The sequence below is a fragment of the Giraffa tippelskirchi genome, chromosome 8 (assembly GCF_054371585.1).
Source record: "Giraffa tippelskirchi isolate mGirTip1 chromosome 8, T2T-mGirTip1v1.2.pri, whole genome shotgun sequence".
NCBI lineage: Eukaryota > Metazoa > Chordata > Mammalia > Artiodactyla > Giraffidae > Giraffa > Giraffa tippelskirchi.
Window position 1 is genome coordinate 110,195,291 of NC_137282.1, and position 16,067 is coordinate 110,211,357.

Below are 16,067 nucleotides of genomic sequence, written 5' to 3' on the forward strand. Positions count from 1 at the left end.
CCCCTTCCCCCCCCAATATCACTGCCCCTGACCCCCTGCCACCTGCCCTAGTAAGCACTGAAGCCTCATGGTTAAAATTGCCAGCTGCAGATTAGAAAAGTAGGGAGACTCTTCAGCTGTTACTTTCTGCCTTGTGTTGGGTAAGTCATCTGAACTTTTAGTCTGTTTTTACCTATTTCTCTTAAATAGGGTTGTTAAAAATGCTTAGCACAGAACCTGGGATAGAATAATTTCTCTTAACAATAGTCCTTCCAACCATAGTCCTTCTAAAACAAGATTGCTGACTCTTGATGGTCAGTCATCTCAAAATAACTAAGTTTGTTTTTACACATGTTGCTGCTGAGTCACATCTCTTCATTCATGGATGTGTACAATTGGCTTCTTAGTCCCATGAAAAAAACTTAATATTTATCTAAATTTCCTGTATATGACCATCTGTTCTAGCCTTTCAAAATCTTTTAGATTGTCTATTTATACATTAATCATTCACAACCCTTTTTTATTCCAAGTTATCCACAGATTGGATATGCGTTTCTTTAGTGTTTTAAGGAATAAAATTGTTTCCTAGACTGAGGTCAAGGGCAGAACAATTTGATGTTTCCATACACAGAGCTTCCCCTGTGGCTCAATGGTAAAGAATCTGCCTGCACTTCAGGAGACCCGGGTTCAATCCCTTGGGTCGGGAAGATCCCCTGGAGGGGGAAATGACAACCCACTCCAGTATTGCCTGGAGAATCCCATGAACAAGAGGAGCCTGGTGGGCTACAGTCAATAGGGTCGCAAAGAGTTGGACATGACTGAGCACACTCGCACATACAGACTTTACTTCAGATTAATGTTTATCAATTTTAGGTAAAGTTGTTCAGAGACTTATTCCTGTTTGCACTAGCATCTGATTCTTAATTCTCCATCCTGTCATAAGGATATATGCTATTTCAACCAAATCTACTGTGCATCTGCTATCGGGAATTACCAGTTTGGTGACCACATAGTGGAGTGGGGTTAGTCTCACGAACTCACACTGGCTCCAGGTAGCGACTGCTTCCTCTGAGGTACTCAGACACCAGCTTTTTAATCTACTCTAGAATCTTGCTTATGATGAGTTTGAAGCTCCTTCTGTCTCTAGTTTTTGTGTTTTTAAAAAAATTTTATTGGAGTATAGTTGATTTACAATGTTGTGTTAGTTTCAGATATACAGTAGAGTGAATCTGTTATACAGATATCCACTGTTTTTTAGATTCTTTTCCCACATAGGTCATTAGGATTGGCTTTTTTGAAAGTTGGCGTGACATGTTCCTGTCTCCTATGTTTGAATCCTGTCATTGTCCACAGTTCCTGGTAGGTCATGATTGGAAAATCTCATTGGGTTCTTTCCCATCTTAACCCTGTCCAGAGGCAGCAGCTTGTTCAGCACCTCTGGGACTTTCCCACTTACAGAAGTTCTTTCTGTCCTCTTCAAGTGGAAGGTTTTCTTCCTCCAAGAGTAGACAAAATCTCAGTTGCTGTAGAGGAGTTCTCCTTATCATTCATCTACACTACATGACCAGTCCTAAGAAGATCTATCTATTCCTTCCTTGATGTTCTGCCTTAAATAAATTGAAATAAAAATCTGATTATCTTTAGTTTTTTGGCAACCTCATGTTATTTGGGGCTTTAGTCTGTCTGACACAGCTCTTAAGAGCATGCTGTCTTCATTATCTGTGCTGGAAAAGAGGCAGGGAGGAGGATAAAAGCAAAGCAATTATTTTTATCATCTGAAAGGAAAACAGCACAATGCTGGGAATCGGGAGGCCTGGCTTTAGTCTTGAGCTCCTTGAACATAATGATCTCTCTATATTGCCACCAAATCCACATCCTCTCCAGATGGGAAGTCTTGGGTTACTTCTTTGAACCATGGTGATTTCTTTAGGTAGTGATGTCACTGATTGATAATAACATTTGGATGGGCTTCCCTGGTAGTTCAGCTCTAAAGAATCTGCCAGCAATGCAGGAGATACATTGTGTAGGAGATGTGGGTTTGATCCTACTGTGTATCAGTATATAAATTTGTGTATAAGAAATGGCTCATTTAACTCTTCAGTGTTGCCTTTTATGAAATCACCAGCTATGTAACTTGTCAGAAGTTCTCAGGGATAAATTTCTGGAAGTTGCTTTTATACCCGTTATCCCAGCCCTTAAAGACTTAGCCAGTTTCCTGCTGGCCACTCACTATTCTTGGATGTAAGGGGCAATACACAAAACCTATTGTCAGTGCTTTATTAAATTTTAAATGGATGCATTCGTAGGGGGAATAAAATAGAAGCATTTCTCTTAAATGGTATCATTCATGTCAAAGTTGTTATATAAAATACATATGTATTTTTCTTCTTCCATTTAATAACCAGAAATGTTGATAGCCTGCTAATTGAATATAAAACACAATGTCAAAAATCTTTAAAATCAGTCATGGGAGTTTGAGTTGTTCTTTGTTCTATACTTAGAAAGATTCTATGGGACAGAAATTATGAGGCAAAAGTCATGGCTTTTGATTTTGGGCCTTTTAATAAAAACTTTTAAGTTGAGGTGAAATAGATTTCACATATAGTTAAGTTAGGTTGTTTTGCAATAAAAATGAACACTGTAGATTACTTTCATATCTGTAGAAAGTCTGAAATTAGCTTTTCATTTGGTTTACTTACAAAAATGGGGCTGAGCTAGGGAAAATTCAAATTTACTATGGACAGTTTAAGGAAACTTTCATTTTGAAAGAAACGCCAAGTAGAACTTAGATATTGGTTTGTTGGTTTTTCTTAAAATTAAAAATAGAATAAACGTTTCTTTTTTCTTTCTCCTTTATAGTAGGAGACTTTATGTTTATTGGCTGTATGGCATCTTTATGTACAAGTAGCTGCAGAAATTAATAGACATAGACAAGATGTCCAGATTTCAATTTAAGAATTTTTTTAGTGGGCGTTGGACATGATTACTGGTGTTTTGTGCCTTTTATTTAAAAATGATAGTAGATTCTGTGTAAAAGGAACATTTTAAAAAGATAGTCTGGGGATAGCAAAGGCTGAAGCAAGCAGAATTTCTCTTGAAATCTTCGCACTGCCACTGACCTTCTGGGGGAATCGTGTCACCTCTCCTGGCCCTCGTGACCTCATTTGAAACCTGAGGAGCTGGGCCAACCCCTTTTCTATGGTACATCCTATCTCTTCAGTTCTGTGCTTCTCTGGAGGTAAGGATGGTGGTTTAAGCCTCCCTTGGATTGCTGGACTGCTTGGTTCCTAGAGCACTTTCAGACACTTGAGTGGCAACATCTGAATTGTTCAGGAAACTGGGTTTGAAGAAGCTACTTCAGGGTTGTATCTTTACGGGGAGAAATGGTTGCTCATAGCCTGAGATTTCCCTGTGATGGCAGCTCATGTTATTGTTATCTGAATACTTCATGAGCAGTGAGGTGGAATCAGCCAGTAATAATGTAGTAATTATTTTTAATTGAATCCATACATGACTGAAAATGGGTATTAATTTCACATTAGCAAAAGGAGTTAATGTCCCTAACTCCATTTAGGATAGGTGGAGAATATGCACTGATAATCATGGCATTTTTTGATAAATGCCAATTTTTAGCTAAAATGACACTTATAATGGTTGTTTCTCCTCCCCTCTTCCCCACTTTCCTCCACTTTGTTTTAAACTTGTAAAATCAAATAAGTGAAATCCTTTTTTTTTTTTCAAAAGGTATAGCAAATTTATAAAACCTCTAATATTTAATGTAGCTCCTGATTAGTAATATTAAAGAAAGCAAAATTGTACTCATGAAAAGCTACCATTTTAAGGCATGGCACCTCAAGATAAAGATACCTTATTGTACTGGTGATTTGGACACTGGGCATTTTTCTGTTTGGGATTTTGCTTACTGGATGTAGGAGCTCTAAACATTTATGCAGGAGTTCTTTCCAAAGCTTTTCTACCTCAGGGAGTTTAAGAGTTCTGTTAGAGCTGGGTTTTTTTTTTTTTTTTTTCCTATTAGATCCTAGTTTTGCTGATAGAGAGTTCTGTTATTTTTCTGTTGACCAATCATGAAACAATGGTATTAAGTGAGTAAGAGTTACATAATCACAATAGTAAAAGATGTTTATCTGCTTTCACAATCAATAGCCAGATGAAAAATAAAAGATAATTACAATTGCAAGCCATAATGGGAACATGACTAACCTAACAATATAAAATAATAACATACAAGTTAGACAGTCAAGCAGAGTGATGTGAGAAGTGGAAGTACATGCAGGCACATGTCTCATCTGCCCAGCCAGTCTTCCTCTTTTGGTTGGTGCATTTAATGCATTTACATTTAAAGTAATTATTGATATGTATGATCCTATCATCATTTTTTAAAGTTGTTTTGGGTTTATTTTCTGTCGGTCTTTTCCTTCTCTTATGTTTCCCACCTGGAGAATTTCCTTTAGCATTTGTTGTAAAGCTGGTTTGGTGGTTCCGAATTTTCTTAACTCTTGCTTGTCTGGAAAGCTTTTGATTTTTCCATCAAATCTGAAGGAGAGTTTTGCTGGTTAGAGTAATCTTAGTTGTAGGTTTTTCCCTTTCATCACTTTAAATATATCATGCCATTGCCTTCTGACTTGTAGAGTTTCTGTTGAGAAATCAGCTGATAGCCTGATGGGAGTCCCCTTGTATGTTATTTGTTGTTTTTCCCTTGTTGCTTTTAATATTTTATCTTCTTCTTTAGTTTTTGTCAGTTTGATTACTATGTATCTTGGTGTGTTCCTCCTTGAGTTTATCCTGCCTGGGATTATCTGTGTGTCCTGGACTTGGTGACTATTTCCTTTCCCATGTTTTGGAAATTTTCAGCTATTATCTCTTCAAATATTTTCTCAGATCCTTTCTCTCTCTGTTCTTCTTCTGGGACACCTGTAATGCGAATGTTGGTGTGTTTAATGTTGTTCCAGAGGTCTCTTAGACTGTCTTCATTCTTTTCATTCTTTTCTCTATATTCTTTTCTGCAGTAGTGATTTCCACCATTCTGTCCTCCAGGTCATTTATCCATTCTTCTGCCTCAGTTATTCAGCTATTAATTCCTTCTAGTGTTATAGTCATCTCTGTTTGTTTGTTCTTTAGTTCTTCTAGGTCTTTGGTACACAATTCTTGCATCTTTTCTGAGATCCTGGTTCATCTTCACTATCATTATTCTGAATTCTTTTTCTGGAAGGTTGCTTGTCTCCATTGAATTGTTTTTCTGGGGTTTTATCTTGTGCCTTCATCTGGGGTATAACTTTCTGCTTTTTCATCCTGGATTAACTTTCTGTAATGTTTTTGTTTTACCTGTTGTGGGAACTGTGGTTCTTCTTTCTTCTTCTGTCTGCCCTCTGATGGAGGAGGCTAAGAGGCTAGTGTAAGCTTCCTGATGGGAGGGACTGGTGGTGGGAAAAACTGGGTCTTGCCCTGTTGGGCAGTGCCCTGCTTAGTAAAGCTTTAATCCAATTATCTGGTGATGGGTGCTGATGGGCTCCCTCCCTGGTAGTTTTTTGGCCTGAAGTAACCTAACCTTGGGGCTGTGGACTCTTTGGTAGGGCTAATGGTGCCCTCCCAGAGGGTTTACCCCAAGGGCGACCTTCCCAGACTGCTGCTGCCAGTGCCCTGTCCCTGTGGTGAGCCCCTGCCGACCCACGCCTCCACAGGAGACCCTCCAACACTAGCAGGTAGTTTTGGTTCAGTTTCCTGTGGGGTCACCGTTCCTTTCCTCTGGGTCTTGGTGTGTGAAAGATTTTGTTTGTGCCCTCCAAGAATGAAATCTCTTTCCCCCAGTCCTGTGGAAGTTCTATAATCAGACTTGCTGGCCTTCAAGGTCAGATTCCTTGGGGATACCCAGTCTGGGAAGATCCCCAGGCTGGGAAGCCTGACGTGGGGTTCAGAACCTTCACAACAGTGGGAGAACTTCTTTGGTATTATTGTTCTCCAGTCTGTGGGTCACTCACCTGGTAGGTATGGGATTTGATTTTGTCGGGATTGCACCGCTCCTGCCATCTCGCTGCAGCTTCTTCTTTGTCTTTGGATGTGGGGTTGTTTTTTTTTTTTTTTTTTTGGTGGGTTCTAGCATTCTCCTGTTGGTGGTTATTCAACAGCTAGTTGCAGCTTTGGTGTTCTTGCAGGAGGAGCTGAGCCCGTGTCCTCCTCCACCATCTTGAACCAGAAGCTGGAGTTCTCTGCTAGAGTTTTGAACCTTCACTGAGTTGAGCTTGGCTAGTAATTACTATGAGGCAGGCTTAAATGGGTGCTGGAGGCTTAGAGAGAAGAGGTTTGGAAGTATTAATAGCTTTTGAGGAGCTCTCAGTGCTGTCAGATCAGCAGCCATGAAAGAGTGAGTGTGTTGTGATGTGGAGATGGTGGGGGCAGGGTGCTCTCAGCCGCCTGGGAGATGTGCCTGATATAATGGGAATCAAAGTATTACCCAGTCTTTGTTTTGTTGTTATAGTTTCCTAAACATCATCTGTATTGTAAATATGTATCTGCCTCAGTGACTTGATAAAAACAGAAGTGAATTTAAGAAATAGATATTTTAATGAAAATCTGTATACTTAGTTCATAAATATAATTGGAGTATCTTTCAGATGTCATAACTCAGCACTTACTTTGAAACTCTTATTAAACTTATGTAATTGTTGCTAATTAAACTTTTCAAATTCAAATTGTTTGTTATAAAACATGTACAGTATCTGTTTGGTGAGGGGCAGGGGAGAAATTGGTTATTATCAAACTGAAAGTCCTATTTTGTATTTATTTAAATTTGTTTTGGCAATATGCTTATAATGAGTTTATACTTTAAATTTGTGTGGAAAAACCTAGCTCTATACACACACTCATACACACAAACACTTTTTTTTTTCTAACTACAGACACTTGAGAATGGAAGCAGTTTTACAGAATTCTGAATGTTGGATCAAGGAGGGAATTGATTCTGATGTTTCTGTTGTTGGGCGACAGCTCTGCAGGACTAAGCACTCCACAACTTGAATTACATCCGTGGCCACCGGTTTTAAACTAGGGAGGCAAATGGTAGTTCTTTATCTTTCCTTAGTGACATTAAAGAATACTACTGTGGATACCCTGAGTACATGCTGGCTTTTATTTTGGAGCACAGCATCGTTTGAACAGTTCAGTACTTAAAAAATAAATGCCTTCATTGCCGCAATTCAATATCACTAAACTTAAGGAGCATTTAAAGTCACATAGCACTTAAAAGATACTGATCAAATGAATCACCACCTCATGTGTTGTTTTGACAGGAAGTGTATCATGTCTCAATAATTTCCTTAAAATTTTTTCCTGCCAGGTGCCTGTTTTCTTCTTGTTAACTTATTCCCATAGAATTCCAAATATGTAGTTGATTTCCCTACTGATACTTTCACAGTTCCTTTTTTCTCTTCTTTAGAGTAGCTGCTGCACTTTTGTTCATATTGAATTCGAGGCTTATTACAGGGAAGACAGAATGAGAAGCCCTTTTGGAGACTAGGATTCAGCCAGGATGCCTCTGTCTGGTGAGCGAATCTTCTTGGCTCCAGTGTGTAAAATTTTGTTAAGGAGGTGTTAAGACGTGCCTGTTGACAGACCTGGTCTGAGGCCAGATGAGTGTGAAATATTGTTCAGTCATCTGTGGAGAGATTAGAAGGAATTTTTATCCTATGTATATATGCAATTGAATGCATTTTTTTTTTTTTTTTACATCAAGCCCGAGGTACCTTGAAATAAAACATGTTAGGGCAATAAGATACGGGGCTCTGTTTTAAGCAAGGTGCTGTACAGTGAGGTGTGTCATGCCGATCACGCTTACAGGGCAGTCTGTGCAGTGGCTCTAGGGGAGGTGTGGGCTTAGTACCCTGAGGTGCTCAGGGCTGGGGCTGTGGCTGGGAGGACGAGCCCGCCAGTGGAAGCAGACCTTCTTGGCCTGTAGCAGCTTCCGGTGGAAGTAGGTGCAGAAATCTCCTTTTCCTAAATTAAGAAATTACACGGATATGGGCAAAGAAGAATGTTTGTCAGTAACTTGTGCAGCTGTTGTACATTCATGTGTTTGCCTTGGGATATTTGGGTCAGTGGATTTTTGACTAGTAAAAATGTATAGGTAACATCATAACTAAACTCATGTACGCTTTATTACATAATAAAAACACTTGTAAATTGTCTTTTTAATCAGTGAGTTATCAGTCACAGCGTTCTATTTTATAGCATGCCTTATATTTTGTGTGTGTGATTTTTGTGATTTACTGCTTGCTTTCTTTGGTAGGATAAGTTTATGGTTTAAATCCCTTATTTTTCTTTCTGGGGTACAGAATTATTGCATTTTTAAGTATATAGTAGGTAACTTCCTTTAAATAAAAAAACAGTGGTTTCTTCCACCAGAAATCTTCCCTTTCTTGTGGTGTGGGATTGCATGGTATAGATAGTGAGTCTTATGTCATTAGACATTAAAAGCATGGAAATTCATAGTGTATCCCACGTAACATTGAAGACTGTAAGTAGATTTGAAGAAGGCATGCCTGTGGTGGTTATCACTTATGCAATTATAGATGATCCTTATGACACATTAGTATAAGCTTTTAACTATGTGAGGGAGGTTACTTTTTCACATTTGTACCCTTTTATTTGAGAATAACAAATTTGTATAGAGAAAGGAAAGCGGTTATTGGCAGACCAGTCTGTTTCAGAAATGTTAACAACGAATGTCCGATTTTTGTAATGCATTAATACAGGTGTCAAAACCACTATATGAGTAAGGCCAGATGCACATATGGTGAATAGCACTCTTGAAAATATTGGACATTTTGCTTGGACACTAGCACCACGTTATGCAGAGTGACAGGAGTGAGGTGAGCTGGGCTGGGGCTCCTCCTTGCATTCTTCTCTGCATTCCTCTTGCAGGGATCAGGCAGGAACCTTGCCACAAACCTATAAGCAAGACCCATGTCACCATCCTCAATTCCCTCATCTGATCCCTTCTATGACTCTCTGAGCAACATATAAACAGTTGCATGTACAATATGAAAACCCCTAAGAAAGTTAAACAGCCTTATTAAGTATATTTTACATGGCTTGCGTCAGAGTGCCATTTACCTATCAGTTTGGCATTGCTTTGATATTTACTGTGCCAGAGAAAACTTCAGCCAGCAGAGGTCAAAGTGGAGCTTTCTTCTGCACTATTAACATTAGAAAACAGCTTAAAAGAATTATTCTGTCAGCTAGTTAAGAATTTATTAACAGGCGACTTTTGGGTAAAATGCAGGTGTTCTCAGTCTCAAAATTAAAGTTGAGGTTGGGAGTGCAGACCTAGTTGAACTTCAGTAGAGTGTTTTGCACTTCTGTGTTCCCTCTCTGAATGGGGATGATGCCAGCTGTCTAGATAAAACTGAAAGTGTTAAGTGTGAGTTGCTCTTAACTTGTGTCCAACTCTCTGCAACCCCATGCACTGTAGCCCACCAGGCTTCTCTGTCCATGAAATTCTCCAGGCAAGAATACTGGAGTGGGTTGCCATTTCCTTCTCCAGGGGATCTTCCCAACCCAGGCATTGAACCTGGGTCTCCTGCGTTGCAGGCAGGTTCTTTACCATCTGAGCCACTAGGGATGCCCTAGATAAAACTGAGTGGTCTGCCAATCAAGTGAAATTACAGATGGAGATACTTTGGAAAGTGTAAATAATATATAAATATAAAATCAAAACCTAAAACGTGATAGCTCTGTGAAAAGTTACTGTGGCATAACTCTGAATATACATGTGGAAAAGCAGTGAACGTGATCATTGGTAATACACCAGTCCTATGTCTTTTTGTTGACGCAATTCTGTATTCAGTGACATGAGAGGAAAATGTGGAGCCAATTCAAATTAGGGGAGGAAAGTCTCAATGAGGCCTGTTGTGTAAGAAAAGAGGCTGTGAGGAACATGTTCTAGTAGGAATCCGTGGTTCTATACTAGAGGTTGCCAAAAATAAAACACAACCCTCCCTCAAAAACCAGTGTTTTTCTTTTCTTCTGTTGTTTAGCCAGAGTGTAAAACCACTTGAGCAGAAGCATTAGTGAGGCATTTTATGAGACCACAATCTCCCATTCAGAAAAAATAAATTACCACCAGGAGAGGAGCCGTGAGTACCTCTTTTGTATATCGGTGGGGCTATGTACACTAAGTGATTTGTAAATGTCTGCCTCACTCTCACATTAAGAACTTTTCAGGGGTCCCAAGCATTAATGTCTTCTAATTCTTCAAAGCCAATGGCAGAAAAACTCTTCTCTCTTCGGTTGATGATTGTCATAAAAAGGCAACTGTGTGGTGAAGACATTTTTTTGCTTGTTCCATCTGGCTTTGGAGTCATGTTCAGCTGTAAAATTGTGTTATTATTGTCAATTGAGTCTCTGTCCTGGAGATGATTTGGGCTGAATATACATTGGTTATCCTAGAATCTTGAGATGGCATGGGAAGAACCGGCTATTTAACATAATTGGGAAAACCCCCTCACTTCTGGATCTTGGGACGGGGAGTGAGGATAGGGTACATAATGTTCCTACTGTGAAAGATGAAGTAATTAATAAAAATTTGCTTAATAATTAGTTAAGTATGTGATTGTCATAGGCCATAGGTAGAACCACTGTCTTTATGTCTTTGTACAGTGGGAGAAATGACGCTTATGAAGCTTATCCAACCATCCAAGCAGTCCCTATAGCATTTGAGGGCCCTGTTACAGGGAGAATGGGCTGCAGTTTTCATCAGCTATAGAAAGACCTCTTTGTGTCATTTGCTTTGAAGTTCGATAGTGAAGATGATGATAACCGGGTGGTAATTGCTTTCCCTTTGTTCAGCACTCTGCTTGGAGCCCAGGGCCTGTTATCTTTAGTTCCTTTAGCAACCTCATCTGTTTCACAGATAAGGAAACTAAGGAGATATGGGAGGTTAAACAACCTGCTCTAGGTCCAGCAGTTTGTTTATTGATCCCTCCTAGCCTGTGGGACTCCTCTCTCTCTTCACTTTCTCATGATGTCTCTCAGGAGGCTTAGGGGAGAAGGCAGCCTGTCCACATGTAAAAGAGACCAGGAGAGCTTCTGCTCTATTCAGCTGATGCAGAAAGTTTTCACCGCCTCGACATTTTCAGGTTTGTCTTCGTAGTGAAACTGAGTATCTCATCTTTCTCACTTGTCACAGTTCAGGTAAGACACTTATCTGGGGTAGAGGATCTGATTTACATAGCCTGTCATCTTTCCAGGATGAAAAATAGAAGGTAATAAACTTTTTCTCAGAATCTAGTATGCTATCTGGTGGGTCAATTATGACCTCTAAGTTCATGGCTGTTTCTTAGAGGGAAGGCTCTAGACTAGGCACAGTGTTCTCAACCCGAGTTCTGACCTCTCAATACCTGTGCTCTCTCCCCAGAATTCTTACGCATTCCAGCAGCCTTTTGGCATTTTAAATGTGTTGTGTGTTGAACTTGAAGGTGACTTCTGCTTTGTCATCCCCAAGGGCTTATCTGTTTGCTTTTGTTCGACTCTGCCAGCTCTGTGTTTGTCCCCTGTTGGCCTTGATTCTGTCCTCTTGGGTCTTCTTCGTTTCAGTGGCATCGTCAGGATGGGCAGTGGTCATGCCCACCTCCTCCCTGGCCACCTGGCCAGGGCACTGACAATAAAGAAGTTGTTTTCCTTCAGAAATCGACTTTAGTCAGGCTGGTTTTACTATCACCATGCACTGGCAATTATAAACAATATCTGTTAATGTTACTTCTCCTCCACAAAATCCTTCACTTTGTCTAAAAAATTCTTGCAGTCGCTGTGGCATTTTAATAATACCCATGAAAGCTTCAAATTAGTGCATTTTAATGACTTGTTTAATAAACATTGTGTTCAACATGGAGTTTAATTCACACAACTCCCGCGTATATAGTTGGTCCCCAGCACATAGTACGTAAGTTGGTTCTGAGAGTAAAATCAAAGATGTGGCATTGTTCAAGCTTATCTTGGGTCCAGTTTGTGTGTTCAATCTCTGTAGTACTATTTAATAGCTCATTTAAACAGTTGATTTGGAATCAGCAATGATAGGAGAGTGATGGTAAAAAAACAACAATGAAATACCAAGAAGCAAAACTTAGGTTACTTTAATTCTGTCACTCTGTGTGACTGCTTGGAGTTCTTGTGTTTAAAATGTAAAGGAGTGAAGCAGAGTGAGTGTTATGAATCTTAATATTGTTTCATAAGTGAAAAATTTATATTTGAAATATTTTATTGCATTTGAATATCTTTCAAATTGAAATTTGTCTCAGAACTAAAACACAAGTGAAGAAAAGTTATTACTGGCACAGTTTAGTAGCTGCCTTTATTGTATCTTTGGAAGATATTTAAGAATTTTATTGCTGTTTGCACTTTTATTTTCTGGAATGATTATATATTTGTAGTTCAATAAGGTAATATTTTCACTGCATTTCCTGCCATTATTATGCATTAAAAAAACTATTACTGAAAATTTTGTTGTGTAGGGGAGGGCATTTTTTTTTTTTTTTTTTGGTTGTGCCATCTGGCATGCAGGATCTTAGTTCCCCAACCAGGAACTGAACCTGGGCGCCCCACAGTGGGAGTGCAGAGTCCCAACCACTGGACCAGCAGGGAGGCCCTATGGAGGGGGATATTAAATGACCTGGTTTAGGAATCAGATTCACCAGGTATACCGCTGCTAGGATCACCCTAGATGTTGCTCTGATATCTTCCCATCTTACATTATCTGCTAAGTTGAGAATCAAGGTTATAGAGAAGCTTTTAACTAGCAGACCCTGAGTTAACTTTTGTGGAACTCTTCCTGTGATCTCTGCTCTTTGCCCTGTGGTTCCAGCACCTTTTCTCTGGATTACTAGGATAGTCTTCTAACTACAGTCCCTGTTTCTAGGCTCCCTTTACCTGTCTGCATCCTCCCAGCTGGTCCACCATCTCCCACTGCTCTCAAGGTGAAGTTGCTAAAATACAGACTTGACCGTGTCATTTTCTGCTTAGAATCCTTCACTAGCTCTGCATAATTTCTACGACCTTTCATGGTCTGGCTCCCATATTCCTCTCTGGCCTTCCTCCTGCCCGACAGTCTCAGGCAGCTCCCTGAACACACCTTGGTTTTCTGCCTTTGCACTTCTTCATCCGCTCTCGATTTCCTTTTCTCTGCACTCCTCTGCTCCCTGCAAAACCTTGCATGCCTCCTGCTCTTCTTGGCTTCTGGGTCATTTATCCCTGTCCTGTGTGCACTGTAAGGTCCCACGTCCACTCTGTCATAGTACTTACCGCCCCATGTCGTCATCACTGGTGTATGTGTATTGTCTTTAATTTCTCCTGCTAGACCATAGGCTCCAGGCACCTAGCTCTGTACCTGGTGCAGACTGGGTGCCCGCAATAAATACTGCATGAGTAGATAGACCTAATCTATCCAGCCACAGAATCCAGCCAGCTGGGTTACAGTTTATACAAAAGGGTCTGTGATCTGAAGCGTTTTCTAGCTTTGAGTCTTCAACCTAGCTGGTCATAAGAACCACCTGGGGTGGGGTGAGGCTTGATATATAATTTCCTGGGCACTGAGGCCACTTGAATTAGAATCTCTGGCAGGTGGTCCCTGGGAATCTGTATTAAACTCCATTGGTATAGATTACTTTTTTTTTCCCCCCGGGAAGCTTTTTATGAAAATCATGATTAATTATTGCTATTGCTTTCTCTGGATCCGTTAGTTTGCCACTGCATCCACAAAAGAAATTTTGGTGGTCTCACAGAGTTTCTTGTGTATGAGAAAATAAAATTTGTGCATCCTTCTGTAGTTTACAGAGGGCTCCTATTAACATCTCACTTAATCTGCAACAATTCTAGGAGGTAGGAAGGTGGGTCAGATTTTCGTTTTAATGATGAGGAAACTGGAGCTCAGAGATGTTAAGCAACTTGCTCAGGGTCATGTTTTTTAAAGGTATTTATGTAACTAGATTTCTGGGGTTCCCAACCACTGGCATTTTCACAATTTAAAAGTGATGGGGTTTCTTCTCAGGTTGTTTCCTAAAAAATAGGCAAAGTGAATCTGCAAGTTCTGCAAAAAGAGCAGAGCCAGTGATTTAGAGTCTTGAAATGACTCACTATGAAATTTTAATCTCATTTTGACCAATTTTATAAAACTTAGAATGGGATTATAGTATCTTTGTGTAATTTTTCCTTAGAAAGTATGGTAATGAATTCAAGAAAATGAAGTATTCTAAGTCACTTAGGATATGCTTTTATCACTGATAAAGTTTAATGTACAGGTTAAGAGAACCATTTTGGACAAAAGTTTTACTTTAAGTTTTTGTAATACTTTCAACTCCTTTTTATTCACCGTTTCCCCCTAAAAAGTCTTGTGCACATTTGTTTCTCCACTTTTATTTTTTTTTCTGAGTAGAGCCTGGAGAGTCTCGGTAGTGTGTACATTTCTGTGATTTTGATTAATTTCTCCCTCCCTTTCCCCTTTCTCTCCTAGCTCCTGGCATTTACTGTCCCCTGTTGTACCGTTGATGTCTATGGAGACTGGGTGTCTATAGAAATGACCCCCTCCCCAAATCTGCATCCTTGTTCCTGGTACCCTATTTAGGTTCTAGTCAAGGACAGCCGTTCATGATGAGCTTTGGCACAAATGGAGGCATCTCTCTCCTTGTGTCTGAAACTGAGCCTGTTATTTCCTTATTCCACTTAGTCATTAGTTCAGTAAACTTTTAGTTTTGTATTGAAGTATAACTGGTTAACAATGTTGTGATGGTTTCAGGTAGACAGCCAAGGGGCTCTGCCGTACATATACATGGATCCATTCTCCTCCAAAGTCCCCTCCCACCCACATAACACTGAACAGGGTTCCCTGTGCTCTGCAGCAAGTGTCTGTTGGTTATTCATTTTAAAATACAGCAGTGTGTGCATGACCTTCTCCAACTCCCTAACTATCCCTTCCCCCATCCTTCCTCTGGCAACCATAACTTCATTCTCTGTGAGTCTGCTTCTATTTTGTAAATAAGTTTATTTGTATCATTTATTTTTAGATTCCTCATATAAGGGATGTCATACGATATTTCTCCTTCTCTGTCTGAGTTCCTTCACTCAGGATGACAACCTCTAGGTCCATCCATGTTGCTGCAAATCTGCCTTAGTTGTCAGTCCCCTCCTTTAACCCCGAGGTCCGAGAGTTTGTTTTACTTCTCCCTCTCCTTTGCCCCCTAGGGTGACTGGACCTTTTGCACAGGCCTTAATTCTGTCCCGTCTTCTCCACGTTGCCATTGCTGCTGATCAGAACCTGATCACACCTTATCTGGGTTACTCCCTTGCTTCCTGCCTCTGATTTGGCCTCCTGGACATCCACTTCATGAGTGGGCACCAGAATGGTTGTTTCCTCCTTAGGTAGGATCTTCAGTAGTTCTCCATTCCTATGTGAGAAAAGTTCAAGGTTCTCGGTCCACCATTCAAGGCTTTTAGGCACTTGAGCAGCCTCTGCAGCCTCATCCTTGGATGCTACCTCTCCATCTTCCAGAGCTCCAGGTCTCCAAGCTTGTGGTCCTGTCTGAAAGCTCGCTGGACTCATCCCACCGACCCTTGCCTTTCTGCCTTGGCTCTGTCACCTCTGTCCCACCTTCTTTTTGCAACTGGCCTTCATGGCCAATGTACTTCTCTCCTTTGCCTGGCTAACTAATACTCTTGAAGATGTCTTTAAAGGTACGATCTCCTTGAGGAAACCTTTTATACCCTTCTCTATTAGCTAGAACATAGTTGAGGTGACTTTAGAGCGACTTAAACAAGACAGGAGTTTCTCTTACATATGTAAAAGTCTCACTCTGTGAAGTTATCCAGGGACTGTGTTCCTTCTTTCTTGTTGCTCCCCCAACCATAGGGCGCTATCTTTATTGGCCTGAGTGTAGTTGGCTCACCTCCACACACCTGCATCCAGCCGGCAAGAACAGGGAGAGAGGGTGTGGAGGCCCCACTCCTTCCTTTGAAGAGCCTGACTCAGTCCCTGTATACAGTACTCCTGTTCATATCCTGCCAGGCAGAACTTCGTCACAGGCCCACAC

General features: G+C 40.4%; 1 protein-coding gene across 4 annotated transcripts in view; it reads left to right on the forward strand.

The window, feature by feature from the left end:
- ARHGEF28 (Rho guanine nucleotide exchange factor 28) overlaps positions 1 to 16,067 on the forward strand; it is a 322,957-nt gene that overhangs the window by 9,430 nt on the left and 297,460 nt on the right. Inside the window, exon 2 of one of the 4 annotated variants that reach the window (XM_081520858.1) lies at positions 7,430 to 7,535. The exons of the other annotated variants lie outside the window; for them this stretch is intronic. Within the exon in view, the coding sequence (XP_081376984.1) occupies positions 7,523 to 7,535 (13 nt within the window). The 5' untranslated portion in view covers positions 7,430 to 7,522. The remainder of the gene's footprint in view (positions 1 to 7,429; positions 7,536 to 16,067) is intronic. 4 annotated transcript variants of the gene reach the window in all.